Source organism: Diplodia corticola (assembly GCF_001883845.1).
Source record: "Diplodia corticola strain CBS 112549 chromosome Unknown scaffold59, whole genome shotgun sequence".
Classification (NCBI taxonomy): domain Eukaryota; kingdom Fungi; phylum Ascomycota; class Dothideomycetes; order Botryosphaeriales; family Botryosphaeriaceae; genus Diplodia; species Diplodia corticola.
In genome coordinates this window covers 65776-84258 of record NW_017971538.1, presented here as the reverse complement: position 1 = coordinate 84258, position 18483 = coordinate 65776, and the positions used below count along the sequence as shown (strand labels likewise).

General features: G+C 58.0%; 6 protein-coding genes across 6 annotated transcripts; 3 read left to right on the top strand and 3 right to left on the bottom strand.

Moving 5' to 3' along the window:
* Window positions 1-1977: 1977 nt before the first annotated feature.
* BKCO1_5900027 (u3 small nucleolar rna associated protein) lies at window positions 1978-3378 on the bottom strand (the record flags this gene model as incomplete). Its single annotated transcript, XM_020277615.1, has 2 exons — window positions 1978-3318; window positions 3376-3378. 2 exons carry the CDS (start codon window positions 3376-3378, stop codon window positions 1978-1980), a joined length of 1344 nt encoding a protein of 447 aa, XP_020126780.1.
* Window positions 3379-3621: 243 nt separating this feature from the next.
* On the top strand, window positions 3622-4960 carry BKCO1_5900026 (26s proteasome non-atpase regulatory subunit 11; the record flags this gene model as incomplete). The annotated part of the gene is made up of 2 exons (XM_020277614.1): window positions 3622-3892; window positions 3954-4960. The coding sequence occupies 2 exons, from the start codon at window positions 3622-3624 to the stop codon at window positions 4958-4960; spliced, it is 1278 nt and encodes a 425-aa protein (XP_020126781.1).
* A 2217-nt stretch (window positions 4961-7177) lies between these two features.
* Window positions 7178-8271, bottom strand: BKCO1_5900025 (methyltransferase domain-containing protein; the record flags this gene model as incomplete). The annotated part of the gene is made up of 3 exons (XM_020277613.1): window positions 7178-7750; window positions 7819-7965; window positions 8101-8271. The coding sequence occupies 3 exons, from the start codon at window positions 8269-8271 to the stop codon at window positions 7178-7180; spliced, it is 891 nt and encodes a 296-aa protein (XP_020126782.1).
* A 4102-nt stretch (window positions 8272-12373) lies between these two features.
* On the top strand, window positions 12374-12751 carry BKCO1_5900024 (uncharacterized protein; the record flags this gene model as incomplete). Its single annotated transcript, XM_020277612.1, has 1 exon — window positions 12374-12751. One exon carries the CDS (start codon window positions 12374-12376, stop codon window positions 12749-12751), a length of 378 nt encoding a protein of 125 aa, XP_020126783.1.
* Window positions 12752-13817: 1066 nt separating this feature from the next.
* BKCO1_5900023 (glutathione s-transferase) lies at window positions 13818-14638 on the bottom strand (the record flags this gene model as incomplete). The annotated part of the gene is made up of 2 exons (XM_020277611.1): window positions 13818-14288; window positions 14429-14638. 2 exons carry the CDS (start codon window positions 14636-14638, stop codon window positions 13818-13820), a joined length of 681 nt encoding a protein of 226 aa, XP_020126784.1.
* A 1052-nt stretch (window positions 14639-15690) lies between these two features.
* On the top strand, window positions 15691-17571 carry BKCO1_5900022 (class i alpha-mannosidase; the record flags this gene model as incomplete). Its single annotated transcript, XM_020277610.1, has 1 exon — window positions 15691-17571. The coding sequence occupies one exon, from the start codon at window positions 15691-15693 to the stop codon at window positions 17569-17571; it is 1881 nt and encodes a 626-aa protein (XP_020126785.1).
* Between the last annotated feature and the right edge of the window lie 912 nt (window positions 17572-18483).

The following is an 18483-nucleotide window of genomic DNA, read 5'->3' as shown; positions in this document are numbered from 1 at the left end:
CGAGGTAGATCAACCGCCCAGCCAGTAGCCCGAACAGGCAGAAGATGTGCTCGCAACACGTGTAACAACGCTCTCTGCTTCCCATCTCCGTCCGTCGCCGCCGTGATACCCGCATCCTCCCTACAGAGTGTGCACTCTACCTGCCACCTTCCCCGATTCCCCCGACCGACAACCGGGGGCGACGGGCACCGTCCACCGAGGCCTTATCCGCTGCCTTCTTCTTCCGTCGCTGTTACCGTCCGCTTGGTTTTGTGGCGCTCTTGAAATTTCGTCTTCCCGGGGTTGCTCGACCACCATCAGCGCTCCGCCCAGGCGCCTTCCACCACCACCTCTTTTTCCCACTCTTCCCGTCTGCAGAGCAGCCCATGGCAGTCACATCACGTCATTGAAGGCGCTTAGCGAGTAAGCACTTCCTCTCGGTGTCATTTACACGGGCACGCTACTTCGTGCAAGCGAGATGAAAAGGTGTGCCTTTAGGTTAAGCTTTTTTTTTATTTCTCTCTCCCACTTACCCGGGACATGTATGAACCGCCACCTACGCGCTGCACCATCGGCACTTTTTGGCCGTCATCGCCCATCACTTGCCGGGAAGAGGCAGGCGTGTGCCGCCATCCGCTTCCATGTCTCTCACCCATGCCGTCAGCAAAGGCCTCATATGATATATATTTTTTTTGTTACGGACGTTTGACGTCCGGCTGTCGGAGTGAAGATCATGTCCTTGTTTTAGTAGTTGCATCAGGGCCGCCCATCTCATCTCCAAACAGGCAGCTAAGCTCGGCAAAACGCAGCCGTTACTCGCCCCAGTCCCACCCAACCAGAGCCCAGCGCCCACGACCTATACACGATACAACTTTTTCCACGACTCTCTTTCCTTCTTCTTCTTCGTTCGTGCGTTGGTGTCTCGGCGTTCTGTCTGAAACAACGAGAAGGTTGGCCTGACGGGGTGCCCGGCGCTCCCCACTCGCCCACCCCGTTCGCCCCTCCATTTCGTCCATCACGAGATGAAAGTGCTCCGTCTTCCTTTACCACACGAGAAGGGGCGATGATCTTTCATGCTGCTGCGCCTTTCTCTCTTGCTTGATGTTCCTTTTTGATCAGCGCTTTCGTTGCCGCCCGCCGGAAGCGCCGTATGTCTTCCGTTTCTGTTTTTTTTCCCACTTCTCCACTGGAACAGCCTGGGTGTTGCGGAGCGACTATCCGACGGCGCCGAAGTTGAGGCTGAAGAGCGACTATCTTATACCTTCCCGGTACGGCAGTTCATCAACGCCTTGCGGACGGGGTGGCTCCGCGTTAGCCGTCGTTCCGCGGTGATCGGGCCGGTTCCCTGTCGGATGTGAGCACAGGGTAAATTGACGTTGCGCTGTGCTATAGCAAAAGAACGTGTCGTCAATCGTCATGGTGCTGGACCAGATTATACGGTCCCGTTCACGTTAGGCGTGGCCCTTCGTAACGAGGTGTGGTAGGTCATCGGTCAGTCCGATGTAAGTACGTTGTAGCTCTACAAGCCACAACTCCCTGTGCACTTTCGATATCTACGAACTAGGCAGCCGCTATACGGCTTTTCGCTCTACAAGCTGGGCGTTTCTACAACTGCTTGTTAGTTGTTCGCCCATCCATATAGTCACTCCGACGTACAGCGCGGGAAGCCCACCATCTGAAAGCTTGAAAAGCTGATGCGCAAAGGTCGGGTATTCTGATTTCTATGCTATTTCATTTGATAAACTACCACCAAATCCCTCCATATCCCTTTTCATACTAGGTGTACTTTTGAAGATGCTTCATGGGCAATCTTTCCTCCGAAAACGCCGCTGACCCTAGGTACGAATCGTAAACCACCGTGCCCTCAAAACGCCGGCGCTGTGCTACACAAGCAAAAGAAAGCAGCGACGAGACTGCAACCAAGCCAAACCCCCCCTCCTCCTCAAACGAGCCCAGAAGCTCCCTTGGTAGCCATTGGGACGGACAAAAATGATTTCTTCACTGCTCCGTAGCCATGACCATCTTCTCCCTCTCGCTCCTCCGGCGCACCTCGCCCTTCCTCGAGTGCCTCCTCTCGTTCTCCTCCTTCCTCTTGATCGACTTGATCTCCTCCGCCTTGATCTGGCCCGCCTTCCTGACCACCTTGGGCACGTGGCGGTGGCGGGCGATGCGCCTGATCTCGGGCATGTGCTTGTAGCGATCCTTGAGCGCCTGGTCGTACTCGAGCTTCTGGCGCTCGGCGGCGGACTTGACGCCCTGGCGGGCCGACGCCTTGGCGCGCCAGAGGCGGACGTTGCCGTCGTCGGAGCCGGAGAGGACGTAGTTGTTGTCGGGGGACCAGGCGCACGAGAAGACGCGCTGCATGCGCTTGGTGTGGTAGATGTCGCGCGAGTGGCCCTGGCCGCGGGTCCAGAGGCGGATGCTGCGGTCGTACGACGCCGAGACGAGCTCCTCGCCCGTCGGCGACCAGTCGACGTCCATGACGGCGGCGACGTGGTCTTTGAGGACGTTGAGGGCGCGCTTCATGTTGCGCATGTCGAAGATGTAGACGTTGTGGTCTTCGCTGCCGCACGCGAAGTTGAAGGCTTCCATGGGATTCCAGGAAATGCAGTTGCCCGCGAGCGTGAGCACCGTCTTGTGCAGCGGCGACGAGGTTCGGAGGTCGTACATGACGATGCTGCGGTCCGAGGCTGCAGACGCAAGGATTGAGGTCTCTGTCTGGTTGAAGGAGACGGCGTTGATGGTGTCGATTGCGGTGGGCCAGGCGAGTGTTTGCGAAGGGTTCGAGGCAGGACGCGTGGTATCGTAGATGGATATCTGGCTGGACGAAGATACGGCGACAGCAGGATCGGAGCGGTGGTGGGTGATGCTCGTGAAGGCGCCTTGTCCGAGCCAGGTTGCTACTGGAGGGCTGCCGCTGGTAGTCTTGTACGGATCGAACATCTTGACTGTCTTGTCCGCGCCACAGGACAAGACCTTCTTGTCGCGCGACCAGGTAAGCCCGCGGACCATGTTCTGATGCGCGGAGCCCTGCCATATCTCCTCCTGGCTTGTCAAGTCCCAGACCTTCACGACACCATCACCACTACCGCTGGCAAAGTGCTGGAGAGATTCGGGATCCTTCGCAATGGAGTAGACTCCATCGACATGACCTTTCCCGAGCTGCGCAAGGAACGGCTGAGCGAACATGCGCTCCATCTTGGTGGCATTGAGGGCGCGCGTGTATTCGCGGGCACGTTCGAACGGGTGCAGGGCCGGGTCAAGATTCCTCGGCGTGCGGGACACGTTCGTGCCCGCAGCCTGGTAGTCGCTCGCAGAGCGGGAGAGGGCTTTGATTTTCTGCGCACCGTGTCAGCGGCGAGAGCCAGCAGTCGGCGGGTGGGGTAGTCAACATACCATTTTGGCTTCTGGGCGGAGGAGCAAGCGTTCGCCGCAGTGTCGAGAACTTTTGGAGAGGATGATGTCGGGCTAGCCGCATCCGTCGTAGCGCGCGGCGAGGCGCTCTGTGGAGCTCCGACATCACAGCTCCAGCCCGCCGCGCTGCTCTCAACACCACATCGCCCATCCGCAACCCGCCCCCGACCCGCCCACTCCTCGCCTACTCCATCTCTACCCCCCGATCCGCTGTTGCCCTCGTTGACCATGGCTGCCTCCGCTCCGGAAGATGCGAAGCGGATAGAGGAGGCTCAGAAGGTGGCTAAGACGGACCCGGCAAAGGCAGAGCAGACATTGCGCGACGTGCTGTCCCAGGACCCTGGCTCCAACGATGCCGCCATCAAGAACTTCGAGAACGCGTTGGTGTCTCTGGGCGAGCTGTACCGCGACCACCGGAAGACGAACGAGCTCGGAGAGCTTATCCGCCAGACAAGATCAGTGCTGTCATCCTTTGCGAGGGCCAAGACTGCGAAGCTCGGTATGAGCTTTGATAATGCTACACCTTGTTTGCGTAATGGGCTAATCCTCTCATCGTGCAGTGAGGCAGCTTCTTGACATGTTCGCCGCTATCCCCAACACCCTCGAGACTCAGATCACCGTCACCAAGTCGTGCATAGAATGGGCCGTTTCGGAGAGGCGAGGCTTCCTCCGCCAGAACCTCGAGACGCGTCTCGTCTCGCTGTACATGCAGAAACAATCCTACTACGACGCTCTTACCCTCATCAACAGCCTGCTCAAGGAGCTGAAGCGCTTGGATGACAAATTGGTGCTGGTTGAAGTCCAGCTTCTGGAGTCGCGTGTCTACCATGCCTTGGGCAACGTTCCCAAGGGCCGCGCCGCCCTTACGTCCGCTCGTACTTCCGCCGCCTCTGTCTACACTCCTCCTTTGCTACAAGCTGGCCTGGACATGCAGAGTGGCATGCTGCATGCCGAGGACAAGGACTTCACCACAGCATTCTCCTACTTCATCGAGGCCATGGAGGGCTACCATTCGCAGGATGACGAGCAGAAGTCCACCTCGGCATTACAATACATGCTGCTCTGCAAGGTCATGCTGAACCAGACCGACGACGTCAACAACATCATGGCTTCGAAGCACGCTCTGAAGTACGCGGGCAAGAACCTGGACGCAATGAAGGCCGTGGCACGCGCGCATGCCAACCGCAGTCTGGAGGAGTACGAGCGCTCTCTGTCTGACTACCGTTTCGAGCTTGGCTCGGACCGCTTCATCGCCTCTCACCTCCGCCGCCTCTACGATGCCATGCTTGAGCAGAACCTCATCAAGGTCATCGAGCCGTACAGCCGCGTCGAGATCTCGCACATCGCCAAGCTCGTCGGTCTCGACACTCCTCAAGTCGAGCGCAAGCTCAGCCAAATGATCCTCGACAAGGTCATCATTGGCGTGCTTGACCAGGGTGCCGGCTGCCTCATCGTCTTCGAGGAGACGGAGCGCGACCAGGCCTACGACGCCGCCCTTGGAACTATCGAGAAGTTGCACAACGTCGTCGACGTCCTCTACACCAATCAGGCTTCGCTGCTGGAATAAAGGAAGACAAAAAGATGGAAGATGGTTGATATCATTGGGGAGGGGGTTCAAGAAGGCGCTCGGGCTTCTACGTCGGATATGATGGTGTATCATAGTATAGACAAGCGTTGACAGCCGCGCGAATGCCTTGTCGAGGATGATAATATTATGATCTGGCATGACCGGTTTCCCTGTTAAGATTCGTTTGACCTTCGTTGCTCCAGCTAAGCTCGTGGATTGCTATAGCATGTCGGCGGGAGGATGTCGTTTGTGTCGACTCTTTTGGTATCGCGTTAAAGATATTGCCGGCAAATATTGGCGAGATCAAATTGAATTTAGAGTCCAACCGGTCAAGGACATGTTGGAGGTTTCTTTGAGATGATGTCAAAGCTCGATTTCCCACATGTAGTCCGATCGTTCGCTCAAAAGAGAGCCGAGCCTGGAAGCCGGTCATGTTTGTTTCCGTATAGGGCCGAGCATCCCAAAAGGCTGACGATGGTTACATTCTTTGCTAACGGTACCCTGTAGCAGCACTTACATTCTTCCAAAGCCTCGCGTTTCCACTGCGCCTGCGGAAATGTTCTCGAAAGTCGCGTTGTGGGTTCGAGAGTGAGCTCAGCAACATGAATTGTACTGAGAGCAGCACGACGCCTCCTACGAGCTTCCAACGCGGCTGACTGCCGTCAAAATTATCCGGAAGAAAGATTCAGTCAGACGACAAGATTTCGCGAGGACACTGAATATCTTCTGTTGAGCTCACATTGTGGTCGTCGCGACAAGACACTCATGCAAAAGGGCGAGACATTCAAGTGTAACAAGAGACTTCGGCCAGCATCTACCGAATGAACACAGCGGCTACTTCATGGAATGAAATGCTTTGGTCACTCAGCCGTAGCGCTTTGCCTCCTGACCCCCTTATCGGCAGAAGCAGTTCTGCATGCAACAGGAAACCTCGGTGACCCTGAAAGAAACACACGAAGCCAGGTTACCCGACCAAGCCTGCTGGGTGTTCAAGAGATAATCCTTTCGCGCCTGATTCCAAATGTTTTGCAAGCATGAAGGCTACCCGGAATGTTTGGGAAACCGAAAGAGGCGAAGTATTACAAGAAGGCAACCAAATGCATCGGAGTCGTCCCTGTAGCTGCAAAGAGAATCATGACACAGGCAAGATGTAAGAAGATGCTGTTCATTGGGACACTACCTGTGATCTCACCTTCGAGAGCGGCAAGCTTCAAAATTTCTCTAACATGGCACAGCAAAAACAGCACGTCACGCTAGATGACTATCTCACGGGTATTTGGCGGGGAATAGTGATTAAATACCGCGTTTGTATGCACAAGAAATGGACTTGGATGGTGTCCAAACCAGGCATTTCCCCGGTCTTAAGTGAGCCACAATGCGCGGATTTGCGACAACGTCGTGAACTCCGAGTAGACCATACATACATACTATCTACTTCTCTTGGACAACAGCTACCTCGTGATCTATCGTCTCCTCTTGGTCGCTACAAGGTGCTTGAATCAAACAGTACTGGTTCAACATTTATCGGCTCTTAGTTTAAAAGTGGCATGGAATGCCGAAAAGTGGGATTTTTTTTTTTTAGTGTAGAACGCGGGTTGGGAACTGCAAACGAAGACTGGTAGTGGTTCTATAAGTTTCTCGAGTAGAGTCTAAAAGAATGTATTATCATCCGTTAAAAATAACGTTACTGTGGTGGTGTAGCCATTACCCCAAGCCACACCCCAAACAGAATCGATTCATGTAATAATGCCAGCAACACCTCTTCTTATGGTCGAACTGAGAATTATTTCCGATAGGACTTAAACTGATGACTATAAAGCAGGAGAATCGGTCGAAGTTGAGTAGGGAAGTTCGAAACAATAGTGGGATTTCCCTTCTATGGGAAGTAGCCGTTGTATCCCATTTACCTGAATTTCTCACCTCGCTGTATTGAGTGCACCTGAACATGAATGCCTGATGGTATATAGAGCATCGGCAACTAATAGACAAGCTTACTCCATGTTCTGGTAAATCAGCGTTCTATTCATGAAAAGGCCAGGAGAATCATAATACCGGTACCACTATGATAAAACGAAACCGAAACCACACATCGAAGTAACCCCACAAACTACCACTAGGAACACGGGCCAACAACCCCAAGCCAGTCCCCCAATCAACACCACCGACACAAGTTCTCCATCAGCCAAACCAAACCAAACCCCCCTCCCACCCTCCCACTCACTCAACCCTCTTAACCCAGAAGCTAAGCCAATGCAGGCCCTTCTCCCCCACCATCTTCAACAGCTCCGGACTAACATTCCTCTCCTCCACCTTCGTCAGCCTCGCCTCCACCACCTCCCACCTCGTCCCCGTCCTCGCCCCCACCTCCTCCCACAACTCCCCCCAACTCCTCGCATCGTGCTCGAACCTCTCCGTCCGCTTCCCTTCATCCCCCCCTCTCCTCACCCAGCTCCTCGCCACGCCCGGCGTCGGCGAGCCGATCTGCGCGCCGACGACGACGACGCCGGGCTCGGGCTTGAGGAGCGCGACGGCGCGTTCGGCGGCGCGCAGCTGGTCGGCGCGCGAGAAGAGGTGGAAGAAGGCCGAGGCGTGGATGATGGAGAGGGTCCCCGCGAGCTGCTGGTGGAGCGGCGAGGTGGAAGGGTCGGGGTCGGCGAAGATGTCGGCGGCGATGAAGTGCGGGGAGGTGGGGAGCGAGGAGGAGTCGAGGAAGAGGGCGTGGCCGAGGGAGAGGAATTCCGGGCGGAGGTCGCTGCCGTAGAGGGAGGTGGGCGGGGCGCCGTCGTGGATCTGTGGGTGGGGAGGCGTGAGATGATGATGATTATGATGAGGCTGAGGATGGGAAGGGGCGGGCTTACGAGTTTGCGGAGTTCTTGCCCGAAGCAGCAACCTAGGTCGAGCAACTTTTCGCCGTTCTTGACGCGCGAGAGGACCTCCGGGTAGTAGGGCTCTTTGTACATGGCGAGATCGAGGAAGCGGAACGTTCCAATGCATGGGTAAGGAAACTGCCAAGGCTGAGGTTACTGAGCTGTTTCTCGAATAGTAGGATTGAGGCTGTCATACGATCTCCCAGGCTTTGTCTCTCTATGATGAAGTCAGCCAGAATGTGGTGAGAATGGCTGTCGAGTTCTTGGACTGACCACTTCCTTCACATGAGCCTCAACCTCCTCCGGTGGAATGCCGCTGTACGTCTCCAAGAGGTCCCTTGACTGCGGGGTCAGGGTGTCAATATCATTGAAATACCACGGAGAGGCTTTGCTGGAGGCGATGTTGGCGGCCACTTGCGGCTGTTGTTCGTTGTTATCGGCCATTTTGGAGTGAGTCGAGAATGGGTTTGGGATGGAGCAGGATGTAAGATGGGCGTGGGATGGAGTAAGCTGTAAGATGGATGTGGGATGGAGGTAATCAAGGTCTGAATCCTTTCGGCAATCTCGCTAGCTCCAAACGCGAGCCACCAAAGACCGTGGTTTGTAGGTACGAGGCACAAAACTCAAGGGGATCACAGTTGTATGTCCAGTTTTAAAAGAGAAGCTGCACAGGCGGCATGCACGCTCCTGCCTGAGAGTGCATGCATCCTTCCTGTGGCCTGCTAGATCCAGGAGGAGATTCGGGTCCAGACGCCCAAGCCGTTGTCATCGAACGACCAGCTGCAGAAACATGGTGCTCTCCGACGAATCACATGCGCTAGCAATGTTGGTGTTGAGATGAATGTGGCGCAGACGCGCAATCCCACAGACGATGGCTCACATGTTACTATGGCCGAAGGATGAGCGGGGATAGGTGGTAAAGGAGGCGATTGGACGTTGGCGTCGACAAAGTGGAGGAAAGTTGACGGGTGGCACGAACGGAAGCTCCGCACGAGCGCGTCGGAAGCTGGTGATGCTCCGTCCGATCCGTTTCATCCCCTTTCCAGACCTGATCCCGTGACCTACGCGACGCGGACGCGTCGAGGCACGAACGCCCCTGCCCCGTGTTTTCCTCATCCCCGCCTCCACCATCCTCCCCGCGCGCACCCACTCGCCCTCAGACGCAACGCGCTCGGACCGAACTGTATTCGCTCGATGCGAGCCCTCGTTTCGCTACGACCACATTAAAAATCGACTTCTCGGGATTAGGTATTGAGGCCGCCCCATCATTACTCGACCGCTTTCGAGACACGATTCAGCCCTTCTGAATTAAGCCAGTCTGCCACATCGCCGTCAGCCCCAGGGAGTTCTCCGCATCTCATACCTATTGATAGAGATGCCAGTATCTCATGGATCTCTCCGTTTCAATGACATCGAAACATCCGCACGACTCAGTCAATGACAGAATAAAGGCGTCCAAATACTTGACTGACTTGTTGTTTCTTGGCTCGTCTCAACGCCTCTTAGTGTCTTGGACGGCAATCCGCGAAAAATCTGATCTTCGAAAGAGCAGTGGACATGAGACACGTGCAGCAGGCCTGACCTATCATTGTACCACTCACTCATCAAACAAGTTGTTTCGGACTGTCTCCATCCGGCGCCTTCAGGCAAGCTGTCGTTGTGAGATTCATCACATCGTGTCCGCGGCTATTGCCGAGCGTCTACTACCTTTGTTCCCTCTGGTCGACGGGCATGACCGAGTAGGACGCCGCACACCTCCGCGGGCGCTTCGCCGCGCCCGGGGCCGCGGTCCGCAAAACTCCACGGTGTCGTTATTTCAAACACCCAAGGCCAATGGTGTGGTTCCACTTCCGTCGCGGAACAGATAACCCGGCGGGCTTGAACTTATCAAAAGCTCAACCAGCAATCATTTCCTACAACGGAAGCTCGGGTCCTCACCAATCAGCCTTTGTCCTGAACGCGACGACAAGGAAGGCTATCAATTGTTCCCGTGTTCGTCCAGGATGTGTAAACACCAGCAGGCACGGCATCGACGTGATTCGCCATGGTGGAGGGCAGATGGGCGGCAACATGGCGATATGCCGTCGCTGGTGCGACATTCGTCTCAGACTATGCAGGCGCCTTGCCGCGATGGTGTGCCTCGCGGTTCTGGAGTCTCGTCGATCTTCCAGCCTTGCGCTGCGCCTCTCGAATCGCCGCCGCCTGCCCATTATGGCAAAAGCACGAGTAGATGGGTGTCCACTCTCGTTCCGGGGACCTGCCATGACGCATGGATGATTCGGGTCTGCGATTGCTCAAGTCACATCCACTCTTGCACAACTGCTTCCAGATCGGCCGCTTCGCTCTCGCTCTCCATCCGAGCATGCCGGTTTGTGCGTGCTGAACCGCAGATCGCGCGGCTGGCGACTGGCGACTGGCGACGGGCTCGTAACAGCCCATCATTCCTCGTAACAGCCCGTCATTCGCGAGCCGATCGTCGCGTGCGAACCTGTAGGAAGACGACGGAGCAATTTGGGTGTTGAAATTTGAGAAGGTGCGCCCTTGGGAGTTGCTTGTGTCATGGAGAATAAGGAGGCGTCAGTGAGGTTCAGGAGGCAAAACGGTGCGCGGGAGCCAGGTAAGGCCTGCCAGCGGGCGTCAGCCATCCGTGAGGCGTTGACGATCTCATCTGCCCCAAGCACACCAAGGGGCTAGCGAAGCCATCCGGACCGAAGCACTCAGCCCGACACGCGACGTTCGGGAGGGTCAATTTAAGGTTATGAAAAGACAGTGGTGGATTGTTTTTGGCGCGGGCGGAGCAAAAGAACGAAAGGCCTGGGGAAGCCGCGCCCCCGCAACCGGCGCGAGGGCAGTTGGCCGAGCCAAAGAGGCAGCCGCAACACGCAGCGCACACCTGCAGCAGGGAGGCACGGAAAGGGCGGCGATAAGGCTGGCGCAGAAGACATCCATGGGCGGCTCGGCAGTGGCACGGAGCACATCGGCGATGGGCCTGTTGACTCAGGACCATCACCGACTCTTTCATTTTCTGCCAAACCGCCGACGCGCCGCTCATGGCCGCCATCGTTGGGACGGAAGAGCCACAGCTGGTACCTGCGTCGGGTGGGGCGCCGGCAGGGCTTACACGCTGTCCTTGGCAAGAGTGACAGCATTGCCGCCGCGGCTGCTCCTGCCTGCCTACCTGCCTGCCTGCCTGCCTGAGCCTGAAGGCGATGCGCTTCGTATTATCCGCTGCACCGCTGCACCGCCCGTCACGCTGCAGAGGGCCGCCATGCCGCACGCCCGCCGCGCCGCCGCGCCTGAATCGCCCCGGCAGCCACGCAGGATGCGTTGTGGTCCAAAGAACCGTGCATCGCTCACCGACGAGCAGTGTTGGCACCGTTGGTGCGGCTCTAGCTGAAGGGGGCGCCGGAGCCGAAGAACGACTCTAAACAAGCCTCCAGCACCCACCCTGGGACGATCACCGCCATGTATTTCCCCAACAAGCGCAGGAATCTTGCTAGCGCCAGGCCTCACCTGGGCCCCTGCCCATTGACGCCAGCGCTCGGAGTGGGTTCTCTTTTTTCTTGCACCTCAGCGCGACCGCCGCCGAAAGCAGCCCAGTCCCCGAGACAGTCCAATAAGCTTATCCGAACAGCCTCACGCCCACCCAGGGACCTCGACCACTGAACATCCTCATCCGTGGCCTGCAGGGATCCTGCTACTGCAACTGCCGGCTGTGGCTAAGTCTTAAAACAACACGGGCGCGACAAGGCAGGCAGAAAGCGAGATCGGCAGGGCAGCCTGCCTATCCCAGCACTGGCTGCCCGGAGCCAGAGATACAGCGGCTTCCTCTCAGCGGCCCGGCGGCGCGCATGAATCTGGCTCTGGGCGACGCAGATAGAGAGCGTGCAGAGCGGCAAGCACGACAGAGCTGCACACCATTCACCACCCGTCCCAAACGGGCATGGACAGCCCCAGTCGCTATCTCAGCGCACGTTCTCTTGGCTCTTCCGCCCGCTCAAGCCCACCGAACCCACCCTATGAGCGAATTCTTTCTTGTCGATCTTTCTTTGTCAGGCCGCTCGCCCACCCTGCATGGCCCATACCGCATATCCTAAGAGGCTCCGCTTGGGTGTCTATCGCGCCAGCATGCTGTCATCGGCCTGGCACCCGCACTACCGGGCGCGCCGTCTTGGTGTCACTGCCCCATGCGCGGATGCCATGTCCCCGTCACCCATGGCGCCGCGCTAGGTACTGTGCAGGGAAGAGATAGCCAGTCAGTGGTGTGGTGGGCTAGCCCCAGCCCGCCCCCCAGCCTGCCGCGACCGCCCTCCGCGCCCGGAGGGCCAGATGCTGCTCTACCTCTTATAAAGGAGACGTCCTGCGGTGCCTGGCTTGGTTTGTGTTACCGTTACCGTCAATCTTTTTCTCGCCTGTGTCCGGGGACTGGAATATACTCACTACTTTCCTGCCAACTCGTGATCTAAACTCCTTGGACAAGGCTTCCGTCGTCACTTACAGAGAAACCGGTCTTTATCGTCTGACAGCACCCACAAACACCGAAAAAATGCTCTTCACCTCGGCAATCACCACCCTCCTGCTGGCCTCCAGCGCCGCGGCCCTGCCCCCGCACCACGTCGGCGTCGCCGCCGTCAACAGCACCGCCGCCCACCTCGAGACCCGCGGCTCCCTGACCAACATCACCGAGGCCGTTGTCCCCCGCAGCCTCAACTTCACCGGCAAGCCCATCCTTCCTCGCAACTGGAACAGCACCGTCTTCCCCCGCCTGGCCCTCGACAAGAACACCACCGAGGGAATCTTCGACAAGCGCGAGCTCCCCGTCGTCGAGGGCGTCGCGGCTCCCACTGGCATCATCAAGCGAGAGGCCAGCCCGACCGGCTTCGTCAAGCGGTCTTTCGGCACCGGTACGCCCTTCCAGGCCTAAATCCATGGACGACGAACATCGCAACGCCTACTAGATCGCAACGGTCCCGGCGGCGGTGGCGACGGCAGCAGTGGCAAAAAGAGCGCTGCAGTCGCGGCCGCTGCCGGGACGAGATCAGATTCCTTCTTTGGCTTGTTCGTTCTGCTTGTCTTCGTCCAACTCTTCGCTGCTGCTACGGGGTGGTCAGGTTGTTGATTCGTTTTTCTCTGCGTCTTTCTTGAACAGGTGATGAGCTTCACTCAACATTCCTGACTATCCCGACACCGCCTGTCGCCGCAACCACCGCGTCAACACCTGCGCCTACCCCAACCGGACGAGGAAAGGGACCTACTTCGGCCTGCGGAGCTGGAGGCAGCGGGATGGATGTGTGGGATCGGTGCATCGAGGCTCTCTTCTTGGGACTTGGTCACTGAAAGAGGAGAGAAGAAAGAAACAAAAAAGAAAAGAACCGATACCTACCTTTTTTTTCCTATGCACACCCCCGCTGGTTGCTATCTCGCTTTTGTTTTTTTTATTTGTTTGGTCTGCATGAAAATGGGAGGGGAGGGGCGGACACTTCGGAAGTGGGGAGGAAAGGAAATTTTTTCTTTTGCCCGTTTAATATTTTGCGTTGGTCCCGTTTGGAGGGCCAACACCGCTTAACGCCATTCGTCACGCTCGTTTTCACGACTGTTACCTAGAGATGTTTGATACCACGGATCATCACTGCTGTTGATAGGAATGTAGGACATGGGGAGGAGACGTATAAATTCTTGTATATATCAAGACTGTTAATGGAGGAGGCTCACTGAAGAGAAATGATTTTGAACCCATCTGTCCCATGCCGTGCTTTCTCTTGCCCTTGGCCTTGGAATCCCTGAGCAGTTGATCATTTCAGACTGTCTCAGCTCGGTGCGATGAATTGCCACGCCACCGTTCTTTCCCCCTCTTGATCATCAACCTTTGGTGAAGGTGAGGTTAACATGAATCTTCGCCTCTCTCGTCACTTCCGCAAAAGTGCCATTCAAATGAGACTCCCCCTCCCCCCCACCCACCACATTCTCATCTTCCCCTCCCACCCACTTAATCAACGCTTCGCCTGCGCCGCCGCCGCCGCCCTCGCCTTATCCTCCGCCACCTTCCTCACCGCCGGTCGCTCCATCAGCCGCGCATTCCACGCCGCGAAGACCGGAAAATCCTTGGCGTAGTCCCACCCGGGCACGAGGAAGCCGAGGGCCATGTGCCACGGCACGAACGCGAGGTCGGCGTACGACGGCGCGGCGTCGCCGACGAGGTAGGCGGTGCCTTGCTTGCGCAGGTGCCGGTCGATGACGCCGACGACGCGGCGGATCTCGTTGGCGTAGCGGTCGATGGCCGAGGCGAGGTCGCGTTCGGGGTGGAAGTAGGTGAACCACGCTTTTTGGCCGTAGTAGGGGCCTTGGCCCGAGGTTTGGAAGTGCAGCCAGGATTGTTCGAGGTATTTGGCGGGGGCGGTGGGGGAGTGCAGGAGGTTGGTGGGGTCGTATTGGTCGATGAGGTATTGGATTATGGCGCCGGACTGGGGGTGGTGGGGGGGAGGGGGAGTTAGTTGGGTTTGTTTGTTGCTCTTTCTCTATCTGTGTCTCTCTTTTTTTTTTCTCCCCCCCTCTTTTTCTTCTTTTTCACAACGGGTGGGACTGTGGAAGGAGATGGACGAACCTCGAAGAGCTTGATGCCGGTGTTGGGGTCTTCGATGGCGGGCACGCGGCCGTTGGGGTTGATGGACTCGTAGGGTTCTTGCTTCATTTCTGGGAACTCGAGGAACTTGGTCTCGTAGGGAATCTGGAGTTCCTCGAGGATGATGGCGACCTTCCACGGGTTGGGGCCCGTGGCGTGGCTGTAGAGGACAATGGGCTTGAGGGAGGACATGGCTGCTAACTGGAGGAGGAAGTGCGGATGTGAGATGTGATGGTGGTTGGAGTTTTAGCTTTGAAGGGCCGCCGGCTCTTTATATTCTAAGGCCAAGACTGAGACTTTCGCTGCTTTAACGTGTATTACTATTTACTGTGTCATGGAAGGTTTTTGGAGCGGCAGTCCTGTGCGGGGCATAGCGTCAGACGGGCCCCACCAGACCCAGAAAGCTTTTGGCGTACCGTGATAATCTGCTGGTCCGCCTCAGGCGCTTTGCTATTCGACTGTCTTCGGTTGCTGGAGTAGCAATCAGGCTCTGCACGGTGCATTTGTCAGCAACGGCTCACTACGGCAGACGCCGCCGCCATGGCACGCTGCTCAGGCTCCGGGAGGCGCGAGATGGCGACAATGTGGGGACAGGCCAAGGGCTGTGAAGGCCAAGTGACGCTGCGGTGTTTGAGGTTGAGGTCAGGCCGGAGTGGGCTAATAAAGGCGGGGGTCTCAGCTTGGCTGCCGGCGGGCTGGAATGCGGGGCGGGATTGCCTGGGCTCCCGCCCGGCCGATCCGGAGACTGATCAAGCTTCCGACTCGGATCGCAGATGGCATCGGTGCTCCCGAGACACGCACTCGGCCATGGTGATGCGGAGCATTCGTGGTGCGGACAGGGATGGCGGGCGCGGCGGGAGAGGCGCAAGGCGTGCAGCCAGCCGCCCGATCGTCGCCGTCTCGACAGCAAGCCCGCAGCCCTTGTCGGCCGCCAGCCCTTGTCGGCGGGCGCTGCGGTGGCTGAACGGCAGCCATGCGCCTCGCCCCGGCTCTGCTGTCTCACGTAGAAGCCGCCGGCGGGCTGCACGGCGGGGTTGGTGCTGGGAGGGCCGGCGGTGCTGCCAGGCATACGCGTCATGCCCGGCCCCCAGTGGCTTTTTGCGCGCCAGACCCTCAGCATTGCGCGTCTCAGGGGCGCTGCTGCTGCTCGCCCACCACCACCCGCCGGCGCCATGATTTCTCTGTCGCCAAAATTCCAGCAAAGTGTCCGTTGCGCTCGAGGAGCGTTATGCCGCTGAGCCGCCATGCCGTCACTAATCACTAGGCGCAAGTCCCTCTTCGTCTTCGCCGCCTTCGCTTTCCTGTTCTACTGCTTCCGCGGCTCCGCCTCGCCCTACCGCCTGCCCTATGCATCTTCTGGAAAAGGTTCACGGCCAGCCGCCCCCGTCTTTGACTGGGCCAATGTCTCTCATCGCTACCCCGTCCCGCACATGGCCTCGTTGCCGACCTCGGTAGCCCACCTCCCCGCAATCCAGCACCAGTTTGGCGACGAGGATCCCGACGACCGCAAAGTGCGTTTGACACGCCAGGCCAAGGTCAAGCAGGAATTCCTCCACGCCTGGCGCGGGTACAAGAAGTATGCCTGGCTGCATGACGAGCTTCTCCCCATCTCCGGCGGCGCACGCGATCCCTTTGGCGGCTGGGCCGCCACCCTTGTAGACTCGCTGGACACGCTCTGGATCATGAACCTGACGGCCGAGTTCGACGAGGCCGTCGCCGCCGTCAACCGGATCGACTTCAGCACGTGCTCTCTCGACGAGATCAACGTCTTCGAAACCACCATCCGCTACCTGGGCGGCCTGCTCTCGGCCTACGACCTGACCGACGGCGACTATCCGTCCCTGCTGACCAAGGCCACCGAGCTGGGCCACATGCTGTACAAGGCGTTCGACACGCCCAACCACATGCCCATCACCCGCTGGAACTTCCGCGCCGCCATGGACGACGTCCCGCAGGAGGCCGACATGGCCGTGCTGGTGGTCGAGCTGGGCTCGCTGACCATGGAGTTCACCCGCCTCTCGCAGCTCACGGGCGACCCGCGCTGGTTCGACGCGGTGCAGCGCATCATGGCCGTCTTCGAGGCCCAGCAGATGTACACCAAGCTGCCGGGCCTGTTCCCGACCGTCATCAACGCGCGCGTGCAGAACTTCTGGGAGAGCGACGCCGACCCGGACCGCCTCATGCCCTTCACCATCGGCGGCATGGCCGACTCGCTGTACGAGTACCTCCCCAAGCAGCACCTGCTGCTCCACGGCGCCGACCGCACCCAGTACCGCCGCCTCTGGCTGCGCGCCGCCGCCCCCATCAAGAACCACCTCCTCTACCGCCCCATGACGCCCGGCAACAAGGACGTCCTCCTCGTCGGCGACGCCCACGTCTCGGGCGGCGACCCCCCGGCCTTCGCCCCCAAATCCCTCCTCCTCGAGCCCAAGAACCAGCACCTCTCCTGCTTCGCCGGCGGCGCCTTCGCCCTCGCCGGCCGCGTCTTCGGCGTCCCCGACGACATCGACGTCGGCCGCCGCCTCGCCGACGGCTGCCTGTGGGGCTACGAGGCGGGCGGCCCGCACGGCATCATGCCCGAGACCATGTTCACGCTGCCGTGCCCGCTGAGCGGGCCCTTTTCCGGCGACGGCTGCGAGTGGCAGGAGGACGCGTGGTTCGGCGCCGTCGAGGCCGCGCACTCGATGGACGGCGCCAACACGGACGACGACGGCGTCGTCGTCGCGCAGCCGCCCGAGGAGCTCATCCAGCGCCACCACCTGCGCAAGGGCGTCGCTCGCGTCGCCGACCCCCGCTACGCGCTGCGGCCCGAGGCCGTCGAGAGCGTCTTCGTGCTGTATCGCGTCACGGGCGACGCGCGCCTGCCCGAGCGCGCGTGGCGCATCTTCGAGAAGATTGTGCGCAACACGAAGACGCGGTACGGCCATGCGGGGTTGGAGGACTGCGTCGTCGAGGGCCGCACCAGGCAGGCGGATCGGATGGAGAGTTTTTGGTTGGCCGAGACGCTGAAGTATTTTTATCTGATGTTTGAGGAGCCGGGGGTGCTGAGTTTGGATGAGTGGGTGTTCAATACGAAGGCGCATCCGTTTAGGTGGAGGAGGGGTGGGCATGCTGGGGTTCCGTGAGGGATTAAGGGAGGAGGAGGGGGAGGAGGAGGAGGATGAAGGGAGGGGATCAGGGAGGGAAGATCCGGCTGTGAAAGAAGGCGTTGGGTGGGGTTTGGGGGTTGTTTTGCACGCATGAATATATTGTATAAATATTATTAAGTTCAGGAACATGTTCGGTTTTGTTTAAGGGATGATGGGAAGGGGCCGGGATGTATACATCATGCAGGCGAAGAAAAAAATGTTAAGTTATAGTCTCTACCAGAGGCCGGTTCCGCTAATACTTTCTGCTGTGTGGTCTCACAATACCCCAGCATACACGTCTGTCTGTTGATGTTTTGAACTTTTGAACTTTCACTCGAAGTTTGCTTTTCACCCTTTGCCAGTCAATCAATTAACCGATCCAAGTGCAGCAACTGCTGTTGCTGTGGCTGCAGTTTCTGCAGCTGTAGTACGTGTCGGAGGAGTTGTCGGCACCGCAGTTGCAGCACTTGATGCTGGCCTGGTCTTTAGGCGGGGAGCCCTTCACAACGGCCTTATTTTTGGGCGGAGGGCTGGCGATACACATGGTGGTGGTTATGGGAAGGATTGTGCTTGGTCCGAGTTGGTTTTATGGAGAATGGGTGTAAAGGTGATGATGATGATAGATTTGTTCATTCATGGCGTATTTCATATCCCTTACTAAAGGAGTTGTTCCTGAACGAGCTTAGGAAATTCATGTGGTGGAAAATGGCGTTGGAGCACATTGGAGTAGTGACGCTTTCTTGGAAGGTGGTGGGCAGCTGAGCCATGGCATTGTTCAAACAGGTTGAATATATTCATCCGAGTGGATTTTGAAGAGCCCCTCTGTTGATCATCTGGATACCGTAATGATAACTCAGCTGCGGCAAAGAGCTCAGTGCTCTTCACAACTGGCGACCCCGACGATCAGTA